The 12,019-nt window shown below is 37.6% G+C and overlaps 1 protein-coding gene across 3 annotated transcripts in view; it reads left to right on the top strand.

Moving 5' to 3' along the window:
* TLK1 (tousled like kinase 1) overlaps positions 1-12,019 on the top strand; it is a 145,223-nt gene that overhangs the window by 98,173 nt on the left and 35,031 nt on the right. For all 3 annotated transcript variants that reach the window (XM_055120320.1, XM_055120321.1, XM_055120322.1), the window contains 2 exons: positions 103-239; positions 4,169-4,357. In XM_055120320.1, the coding sequence (XP_054976295.1) occupies positions 103-239; positions 4,169-4,357 (326 nt within the window). The remainder of the gene's footprint in view (positions 1-102; positions 240-4,168; positions 4,358-12,019) is intronic.

Genomic DNA, 12,019 nt, shown 5'->3' with positions numbered 1-12,019 from the left:
TTAAAATACATTTTATCTTTTCTGTAACTCCTTTGCCTTGTATGCTTTTAAAATTTACATGAGTGAAAGTGAGTAATTTTCCACCCCTCCTGACTTTTACAGAGTACGCAAGAAAAACTGTCAAGCAGAGAGAAGAGTATGCAAGACAGATTACGCCTTGGGCACTTCACAACAGTTAGACATGGTGCTTCATTTACTGAACAATGGACAGATGGCTTTGCATTTCAGAACCTTGTAAAGTTAGTCATTCTTACATTTTTTTTAAAAATGTATTCCATTGGCTTTTAGGTTATAGATTTGGAATTATATTCTATATGTTTACTATCTGGTATTATAGAATTTAACATATTTAAAAAGAAGATAGAACAGAAGAAAAGTATATCTTCTGAAATTCAACTTACCTTTGAGTTTTATATATTATTTGAAATAGATATTTCTATGAAAATTTTTATATGAAGATATGTAGCTATAACTTATAAATCCTGGGATTCTTTTGCTTAGTTTTTTTTCTAATCTTTTTTGTTTTAATTTAGCTCTTGCCCACTCTATTCATACATAAAGAGATAGAAACTTTTCTCTCTCCTGCCTCATATAATAACTCATAAATCAGTTGGACTGAACATAAGCCTTGAGCATTTTGAGGTAAATTAAACAAAGACAACTTTGTTGTTATAATATTTTCCTGAGCTCAGATGGTGGCAGGTAAGGATAGACTGACTATATATTAAGGAGTATGGATCTTTGCTGCTCCATGTTTTTTCTGGGGAAAGAAATTTTTTTATGTGAAAAACAGGAATACTAGCATATACTACAACTTTTTAAGAGTCAGCTCAATTAAGGAAGATAAAGGGAAAACTTTATTTTACACAACGTGACATTAAACTTTGCTGTTCTCGATGGCAGTTTTTAACATACTTTCTATAGGATGACTTACCTCAGCCAATTATATGCCCTTTTTTTTTTAGCACAGATGTGCCTGGTGATAGGTATACTATAATAAAGGTCAGTGTCCTTGGGATGCTACAAAATTTGGGTTTCTATGACTAATTGGGTGCTATGAAAAGTTCCTATGTAGTGTGTGTCATTAGAATTAAGTTTTAGTGGGGCTGGAGTGATAGTACAGTGGAGAGGGCATTTGCCTTGCATGTGGGTTCGATTTCAAGTACCCTGTATGGTCAATGAGCAATGCCAGGAGTGATTGCTGAGCGCAGAGTCAGGAGTAACCCCTGAGCATCGCCAGGTGTGACAAAAAAAAAACAAACAACAAAACAGTATTGTTTAGAAAGTATTGTATTGTTTAAAAACAAAACAATTGTTTTTTTATGACAGGTGAAAATAGTATTAAAGGATACATTGTTGAAAAAGTAGTGTTCACAAGAAATGTTTGAGCTAAATAGGAAGATACATTTCTATAGAAAACAAAATTTCAGTGTCTCCTAAGCAAGAACTTATGCTACTAAAAGCAAAGATTAAGTAACATAATATAAATACAAATTTTGCAGGAGGTTAAAACTTCAGTGAGCTGTTTGAAGTCAGTCTAGCACTTCCAGAATGAGGCATGTGTGGAGGTTATAGAGTGGCACACCCACTGTTTCACATCCTTACCCATGCATCTCTTCCCTCTGGCTCTTCTTGCTCTTTCTTGAGTTACATCATTTTATAATGAACTGGAAGTCTGGTTTATAACATTTTTATTGTACTCTAAAGTAGCTTTAAAAGTTGATTTTTTTTTTAAAACAGGTTTATTATCCTTTCCAATTGAAAACTGGATTAGTCTTGTGCTGGTTTTACTATTCTTGAGCTTTTCAGTGAAGATCTACTTAAGTTGTTCTTGGTTCTTCCACTCCTACCTCTTTTACTACTACTAATTAAAACCATAGCAGAAGGAAGTGTGTGTAAAGCTATTAACACTCATTTCTACCAAGAGAAGTACAAGTTCTGTAGTTCTAGTTTGAATGGGATTGGGGGTGGCAAGGAAATTGAAACTCTTGATTTATTTTAGATCTAAGTGTCATAACTGTGTAGAGTTTCTAAGTTATAGTTTCTAAGTTATAGTTTGGGGACATAATCTAAAAGGGAACCTGGTGTCAGTTATAAAATCTTAAAATGCTGTGGGAGCAGTGGTTTTTAAAACATCATGGTGTTCTACTTAATGCTCTGGGCAAACTACTAAAAATCTTCATCCTATATTTTTGTAACAGATGCAATATTTTTCTTTGTTTTCTTTCTCAGAAAAAAATTTTAATTTTTTTAATTCTATTGAATTAGTTTTTAGAAATGATAAGCTGTGGATTCTCGAAAAGAAAACAGTAATATTGTTGTTTTTTCTTATTTCATTTAAATTGTCACAGTTCTCTCTAAATTTGTTACATTAAAATCAAGGGTTTTTCGCTGTTGGAGAGGATGTGGGGAGAAAGGGACCCTTCTACACTGCTGGTGGGAAATCCGACTAGTTCAACCCTTTTGGAAAACAATATGGACGATTCTCAAAAAATTAGAGGTTGAGCTCCCATTTGACCCAGCAATACCACTGCTGGGAATATATCCCAGAAAAGCCAAAAAGTATAGTCGAAATGACATCTGCACTTATATGTTCATCGCAGCACTGTTTACAATAGCCAGAATCTGGAAAAAACCCGAGTACCCTAGAAGAGATGACTGGTTGAAGAAACTCTGGTACATCTATACAATGGAATACTACGCAGCTGTTAGAAAGAATGAGGTCATGACGTTTGCATATAAGTGGATCAGCATGGAAAGTATCATGCTAAGTGAAATGAGTCAGAAAGAGAGAGACAGACATAGAAAGATTGCACTCATCTGTGGAATATAGAATAATAGACTATAAGACTAACACCCAAGAATAGTAGAAATAAGTACCAGGAGGTTGTCCCCATGGCTTGGAGGCTGGTCTCTCATTCTGGGCAACTCAGAGAAGGGAACACCAAGTAAAATGTGGTCGGAGGTCATGCGGGGGAAGGGTGATGCATGCCAAATATAGACTAGAGACTGAACACAATGGCCACTGAACACCTTTATTGCAAACCACAACACCTAATCAGAGAGAGAGATCAAAAGGGAATACCCTGCCATAGTGGCAGTGTGGGGTGGGGGGAGATGGGACTGGGGAGGGCGGGAGAGATGCTGGATTTACTGGTGTTAGAGAATGGGCACTAGTGAAGGGATGGGTTCTTAAACTTTGTATGGGGGAAACACAAGCACAAAAATGTATAAAACTGAAACTGTACCCTCACGTTGATTCACTAATTAAAAATAAATAATTTATTTTTAAAAAATCAAGGTTTTTTTTCTCTTTTTTAAAATATAGCTTATTCATTCCCAGAATTTTTTAACAGATAAACATAGAATATGAGTTATTAGATTCATACTTGCCTTTTATTAAGTTTTTCTACAAATATTAAGTGATGAGATGCTTGTATGAAAATCTACTCTCAAGGACCAGAGAGAGGTTGTATAGCAAGTAAAGCGTTTGTCTCACACGCAGCAGACCTGATTTCAATCCCCACCATCTCATACAGTCCCCAAGTCCTACCAGGAGTGATCCTTGAGTACAGAGCAAGGTTTAAAACCTTAGCACCACTGGGAATAGCCAAAAAAACCCTCTACATTTAAAACTTTTTTTCTTTAATAGCTCATTTATTTCATTCAACAAATAACTTATTGAATACCTAATATATGCTGGATACTGACACTATACACTGTAGGACTGTCGTCCCATTGTTCATCAGTTTGCTCAAGCGTGCATCAGTAACTTCTCCATTGTGAGATTTGTTGTTACTGTTTTTGGCATATCCAATACACCTCGGGTAGCTTGCCAGGCTTTGCCGTGCAGGCGGGATATTCTTGGTAGCTTGCCAGGCTCTCTTGAGATTATAGTACACTATAACATATCGGTAGTCTCTATATTCGTGGAGTGATATAGCCTATTTATATATGATAAATCATCTATGGCAACATAACTTTTCCCAGTCCAGGTTATTTAGGGAAGATCTGTTTTAACAAATAATTAAAATGAAACCTGGATTACGATGTATAACAGGGTTGGGCAGGCATGCAATTAATTAAGACTATATTATATGAGTCTCTATATCTTAACTGAAAAGTAATAAAATGTTTGATACAGTTTTTAAATTCTATTTCTATACAGGCAGCAAGAATGGGTGAACCAACAAAGGGAAGACATTGAAAGACAAAGGAAACTTCTGGCCAAACGCAAACCTCCCACTGCTAATAATTCTCAGGCACCCTCTACCAATTCAGAACCAAAACAGAGGAAAAACAAAGCTGTCAATGGAGCAGAAAATGATCCCTTTGTTAGACCGAATTTACCACAACTGTAAGCCTCCATTTAATTCTTTTTAAAAGTACTGACAGTGACCATACATTTTAGTAAAGGATGTTACTTACAATTAAACCAACAACTAAGTAATATAATAGCTCTAGTCAGGAAGACAGTCTTGAAATTTTATCTCTAAATTAATAGTTCCCAAATTTGAATTCTGAATTTTAAAAATGGGCATATATTAGCCCCAGTATTTTTTGCTTTTTGTGTCACACCTGGCGATGCACAGGGTTTACCCCTGGTAGTGCTCAGGGAACCATATGGGATGCTGGGAATCGAACCTGGGTTGGCCACATGCAAGGCAAACTCCCTACCTTCTGTGCTATCGCTCCAGCCCCAATTAAAGTTACCAGTTTTGCTCTTCAGTGTCTCCAATAATTTTTTTCTGAATATTAACTAATGTGAATAATATATTTTTCAACTGTAAAGCAGTACCTTGACAAGTTGTAGGTATTTTTCCCCTTTTTGCTTTTTTTGGTAATTTTTATGCATTAACAATGAATATAATTCAAGGGACATACACATTTGAAAAAAGTTTACATGCTTACCATTAAAAAAATGAATATTTGGAAGAACATGATAAAATATGAAAAGCATGCTTCCATGCCCCATATAACATCATTATTAAAACTTTTTGATGTATAGATGAATCTAAACATAGCGTAAACTTTATCAATTTATGTTAGTAGTAAATACATACACTTGATGCACGGGCGCATACACTCCCCTTCAGTATTTTATATGAATGTATTTTTCCTTTTTGGAAGAATTTCATGGTCTGATTCTCATCCTCTACTGCATATCTTGTGCCTTTTCCTCTTTTAGTTCAGTTCTATTAGAAAACAAAAAATAGCTCCCTTAGTTATGAATTTTACTCTAGGCTCCATAGTCTCTCGTTTTCATTATCAGATTTCTTTAAACACTTTGTGTGCTTAGTCTCTTCTTGTCTTTTCATTTTCTCCTTTCTCACCTGAAATTGTTTTTAGGGTTAACAATTTCCTTGATGGTAAATGCCCTAAATGTTGGTCTTTCCCTTGGCTGAATGTTGTTTTTATCTCCGTCCCACTTCCACCTGTACCCTAAAAGACTCTTCTTGCCTTAATCTTGGTAATACATCCTTATCTGAATTTTCACTTTAAATTCTCTGGCAGTATCTTCTTGAGATTTTTACATACGTAATTTTCTCTACCAGTTTGTAAAATTCTGTAGGGATCTGTCTCCGGCCCCTTTTCTCCTTACACTTCATATTTTCCTTGAATAGCTTTCTGAGTTACTGCATACGTGTTAACATTCAAACTTCTTTCTCCCGACCTCTTTTCTCATGAGTATCAAATACTTACAGATAAATTTTGAAAGTCTTATTTTTACTTAGTTAATAGTGCTGCCTAAATGCTTCACAGGAATCTAGTGCATTCTATTCAGAACTAGTTACTAAAGAGACAAAAAGGAAAACTCTTACCTTTTCCATATCAGTCTGCTACACACGTGCTCACACACACTCAAACCACAGACTTTTTCTGTATTTTGTGTTAGTATTGTGTTAACGTCTCCTTAATTGTACAAGCCAGTTTTCTGATTGTAACCCTTCACATTTTTTCCATTTAAAATGGTAATCACTCGTGGGAGAGTTGGCGGGAGGCGCCTGAGGACGTTGTTGAGCCACACCCAGCGATGCTCAGCTGCAGCTCAGGGAAATACTAGGGAACCATGTGGTGTGATGAATCAAACCGATGTCTTCTCCATGCAAAGCATGTGCTCTAGCATGTGGGGGGCCGTCTCCCTAACTCAGGTGGTGCTAATATTCCCTTTGGTACTTCAAATCTGTTTCCTTCAGACCTTTCCTAATTTTGAAATTATTTTATAAGTTGGAGTCAAAACAACGCTATTGATGTTTTTTAACTTCCAGATTAATAACCTATCATAAATTAGCAATTTTGTTGCTTTTTTTAAAAGCATGGGTGATTAGGAGAAAGTGTGAAGTTCTTCATTCATCCTTGAAGAGAGAGTTCATTTTCTTTGAGGTAGTTCCTCTGTCTCTTCATTAACAATAGTCATTCAGTTAATGACACTAAAATCATCTTTCCCTAGTTTTCCATGTCTAACTGAGCTTCAAATCAAACCCAGGATCTCATCCTCAGCCTATATCCCTCTTTATATCTTAATATAGGTTCTTTTTTTTTTTAGTTGAGAGCACTGTTTTTTTTTTAATTTTTAAATTGTATTTTTTTTTAATTCTTTTATTGAATCACCATGTGGAAAGTTACAAAGCTTTGAGGTTTAAATCTCAGTTAAACAGTGCTCGAACACCCATCCCTAAGAGAGCACTGTTTCTTACATGTTTCATTTTACATTCCTTTAATTTCCTTCACTCTCATGAGATCTTTAATGAGCCTATTTATTTTTCTTTAAGGTCATTCCCCAATATTTATCCTCAAATGTACCCCTTTTTAAACTCTTTCTTTTTCTACAGACCAGTGGTTTCCAAACCTTTCAAAATTTCAGATCAAAACTTCAGAAATATTCTAAATCCCAAGTTCTTTTCTTTTTTCTTTTTTTCTTTTTTTTTTTTTTGCTTTTTGGGTCATACCTGGCGGTGCTCAGGGAACCATATTGGTTGCTGTAAATCAAACCTGGGTCAGCCACGTGCAAGGCAGACACCCTACCCGCTGTGCTATTGTTCCAGCCCTCCCCCCAAGTTCATTTCCTACAAGTTTGGCTCTCTGTATAAACATTTTCACTGTTTCACTTTAACAATAAAAAGGATCTTCACTCCTCTAGTTTTCAGTATTTTCTTTTGAGTCCTCACAGTAAGAATTATTAGTATACGTATGTCTGCAAACATTCTGCTACTCAAGGTATTATAAGCTGTTTTGTTTTTTGTTTGTTTTAATGTTCCTTAGAAATACTACAGGAGATAAGGTGCTTATCTTTCATGTGGCCAATCCCAGTTCAATCCTGTTCAAGTCCTGAGTGAGGGGTGGCCAACTCCCCCGACCCCCATCAAATAAATAAAAATCACACTATCACTGTATCACTGTCATCCCGTTGTTCATCGATTTGCTCGAGCGGGCACCAGTAATGTCTCCATTGTGAGACTTGTTACTGTTTTGGCATATCGAATATACCACGGGAAGCTTGCCAGGCTCTGCCATGCGGGCGGGATACTCTCGGTAGCTTGCTGGATTCTCTGAGAGGGATGGAGGAATCAAACTGGGTCGGCCGTGTGCAAAGCAAACGCCCTACCTGCTGTGCTATCACTCCAGTCCAAATAAAAATCATGATCTTCAAATTTTTTATAGGTTCTTCCCCACTGCCCAATCAAAGCCACTTCTACATTTTTTTAAATGTGCCAATTTCAGATACATTCGTCTTCTAATTTCCGTTTACTGTAATAAATTACCATAAATTTTGACTACAAAATTTATAATCAAAAAATTTTTTTGAAGTTACTATCTTACAGTCTTACAGTTTTAGAGATTATAAATATATAGTGAACTTAAAGTCAAAATATCATTTTGTGTTAATCCTAGTGATTGAAGAAGAGGATCTATTTTTTTTTCTTTGCCAGCTTCTAGAGCTGTATTTCCTGGAGGCTGGCATGGAGATATCAACAGTATATCTGATGCAACTGATGAGCTCTTTCTGTGTGTTCACTTATTTTCAGGAGGCCACTAAGTGCTTGTTTTTTCAGTTTGGGAACTTTTATTCTAGAGACTGCCACATTGCTTGGCTTGTGATCCCCTTCCATCATCAAACCAACAAGAGCCAGTCATTTCTGTCATGTCACATCACAGAATTACTGATTCTGTCACACCTGCTCTTTATTTAAGGATTCTTGTTTACATTGTATTCATAAGAATAATCCAGAGTAACTGCCTATTAGAAAGTCAGCTGCTCAGTAGCCTTAATTCCATATGCTACCTTAACTTTTTTTTTGCTGTGTAATTTAACATTTTCACGTTTGGATATAGATTCTCAAGGCCTGGACATAGATTTTGAGGGTGGTATTGTTTTGCAAACCACAGTAGAACATAGTGTAAGTCATTAATTCTCAGTTCAGTTATATTTGTTAACATTTGGGTTTTTCAGAGGCAGACCAGTTTTATGCCTCCCACACACCCCCATTACTTCTCCGCATTGATACATTTTGATTGAGGTGAAATTTATATAACATATCATTAACCGTTTGAAATATAAAATGCAGTGGCAGTTAGTGCATTCACAGTATTATCTTACCACTGACTCCCTTTAGTTTAAAAACCATTAATTCAGAACATATCATACACATTAAATAATCATTCCCTATTTTTTTCTCCTTCTCATCCCCTGGTAATAAATAATCTACTTTCTCTGTTTTTGCCTCTTCTGCATAGTTAATACAAAAAGCTTTCACTTAGGGGCTGGAGCGATAGCACAGTGGGTGGGGCGTTTGCCTTGCACTCGGCCGACCCGGGTTTGAATACCAGCATCCCATATGGTCCCCTGAGCACCGCCAGGAGTAATTCCTGAGTGTAGAGCCAACAAGCCAAAAAAAAAAAAATGCTTTCACTTAGGTGTACTGTTTTGAGTTGCATCCAAATAATAGTGTATATCAGTACATCATTCTTTTTTTATATGTGAATAATGTATTCATACACAACTTACCCATTTATTATTCTTTGATGAACATTAAAGTTGTTTCCAACTTTGGGCTATTATGAAGTGATGTTGTCATAAACAGAGTGTCTTCTGTTGAAGAACTCCTCGGCTATTTTTTTTATGTCTACACTATTTTGCAGTCATACCAGCAACAAATCCATGTTCCAATTTCTCAGCATTCTTAGCTATGCTTTTATTATTTGGTTGGTATATCTCAAATGATTAATATTAAAGTTGTGTCCCCATAGGATGGGGTTGGGCATGGAGTGTCAAGAATTGAGCCCATGGCTTCAAGTATTTACGGCATGTGCTATATTTTTTATTTTCCTTCTTTGCTGACATTCACACTAGAAAAATTACTTCTCTAAGTTTACTAAGAGCTGTCAGCTATGACAATAAAATTCAGCAGTGGTGCTAAACCTGGGTAAATGAGGCCAGAGAGAAAGTACAGCATGTAGGGCACTTGCCTTGCACGCTGCAACCAGAGGTGGATCCACAGCATCCCATATGATTCCACAAGCCCACCAGGAGTTATTCCTGAGTGCACAGCTTGGCGTAATCTCTGAAGATCACTGAATGAGACCCAGCACCTCCAACCTCCCCCCCCCCAGAAAAATTGGGCAGAAAAATATTAAGTTCTTTTTAGTGAAATAAAAAATGAACAAGCCAGGCTCACAGTTCTAGCAAAACCCTGAGAGTGGAGTGAGATTCTCCTGGGAATGTCATACTCAGATCCTGCAAGTCTCTGGGGGAGAGGGGGCACAATTGCTGGGCTATACTGGTGATGTTTGGGGGATCATGTTAAGGATCACACTGATATCAGTTGCCTGCTTTGCTTGTACCTTGATCCCTTTGCAGTGATTTCCTAGCTCCACTATTGCTCTATCCCCCAACTGAACATTTAAAGAATTTGTTTTTCTTGAAATACTGCTTCTTTTGAATCAGTAAACTCATAGCATCTAACAAGGGAAATACTGTTTGTACTAAATGATAATGTAGGAATTAAACAAAACATGAGTATATCACACCAGGAGCTTAACAAATAAGGGCTTTGGGATTTAATTGACAAATATCTTTCAAAAATGAGGTATGAAATGGGAGTAATTGACTGTGAAACACTTCCCTCTCTTTGCTTCTTCCACCCTTCCACACTTCCCTACTCCCCACACTTCACCCCTCAAAGTGGTGCTGAGGAAACTTGGTAAGGGCACTCCCAGAGGCTGCTTAGATTAGTAGATGGATGGTTGGCTACTGAGGCCCAGTGATACCGGGGGCCACAAGGCAACCCTGCCATTGTTTGGGGCACTTCAGTGGTGCTGAGAGTTGGGATGTATGCAGTGCCAGGATCGAACTCGGGTTCTCTTATATGCAAGGCATGTACCCTGACCACTCTACTCCCTAGCCCCCAGAATCAGGTTTTTTCCTTAAAATGTGTACGTATCTGGGGCCGGAGCGATAGCACAGCGGGTAGGGCGTTTGCCTTGCACGCGGTCGACCCGGGTTCGATCCCCGGCATCCCATATGGTCCCCCAAGCACCGCCAGGAGTAGTTCCTGAGTGCAAAGCCAGGATCAACCCCTGAGCATCGCTGGGTGTGACCCAAAAAGCAAAAAAAAAAAAAAAAAAAAAAAAAAAAAAAAATGTGTACGTATCTTATAATGGTTTGTATATGTTAAGCTCAATTTTTTTTTAGTCACGCTAGAAAAAAAATTACAGGTTAGAAAAATTAATAAAATAACCATGAGGTACTTTTAAGGTTTAAGTCTCATGTCCATTTTTATTTATTAAAAATTTGGTGGTTTTGGGGCCGGAGCGATAGCACAGAGGGTAGGGCGTTTGCCTTGCACGCGGCCGACCCGGGTTCGATTCCCGGCATCCCATATGGTCCCCCAAGCATCGCCAGGAGTAATTCCTGAGTGCAAAGCCAGGAGTAACCCCTGAGCATCGCTGGGTGTGACCCAAAAAGCAAAAAAAAAAAAAAAAAAAAAGAATTTGGTGGTTTTTTTCCTGGGTTCAATTCCCAGCATCCCATATGGTCCCCTGAGCACCGCCAGGAGTAATTCCTGAGTGCAGAGCCAGGAGTAACCCCTGTGCATCGCCAGGTGTGACCCAAAAAGAAAAAAAAAGAAAAGAATTTGGTGTTTTGGACCAATTCAGCTTGAATTGTAAAGAGAAAATGTTTGGATAATGATCTCAATAGACTGAAGCTCAGGCTTGGAGGTCTGTGTTTGATTCCGCAGCAACACATGGTCCCATGAGCACAGCCAGATGTGGCTCAGAAACCAAAAATAATAATTTGGTGCTGTGGCTATAGTTATATCATTTTTATATTGCTTATTCATGGCTATCTCTAAAAGCAGAGAAAAAAATACAGGTTTTTTGTTTGTTTGTTTGTTTGAGTCAGAACCTAAAATTTTCTGATTCCCTTTGCAATGATTTCCTAGCACACTGTAAAATTGAAATTCTTTCCTTTGCTTGAAAGTCTATGCATAAGTTGGTTCTTGCTATTCCTTCTACTGCTCAGAGCCTCTTTGACATGTACTGATGCTTGTTTTTTTCCCTCTATGTGCCAACATGTTTCCATCTAAATCTTGGCATTGTGCCTAGAACATAGTCGGTATGCCCTTGCATGGTTGTCTTTTTGGTGTTTAAATCAAAATTCCAACCTTGACTAATACCAAACACAAACTAGCACCGTACACCTTTTTTTAAATTTCCATTTTTTTTTAATTGAATCACCTTGAGATACACAGTTACAAAGTTGTTCATGGCTATGGGTTTCAGTCATACAATGTTGCAATGCCAATCCCTTCTCCTGTCCCTTAACCAGTGTGGGTTTCCTGCTATCAGTGCCCCCAGTTTTTCTTCAATTCCCCCCTCCACCTCTGTGGCAGGCACTTTTCTTCTCTCTGTCTCCTTCTCTCTCTCGCTCTTTCACTCTCTCTTTGTCTCTCTGTCTGTCTCTCCCTTCATCTCTTCTCCCCCTCCTTTTTTTTGCATTATGATTTGCAATACAGGT

Source organism: Sorex araneus, chromosome X (genome assembly GCF_027595985.1).
Source record: "Sorex araneus isolate mSorAra2 chromosome X, mSorAra2.pri, whole genome shotgun sequence".
Classification (NCBI taxonomy): domain Eukaryota; kingdom Metazoa; phylum Chordata; class Mammalia; order Eulipotyphla; family Soricidae; genus Sorex; species Sorex araneus.
This window is presented reverse-complemented; position numbering and strand designations above follow the sequence as displayed.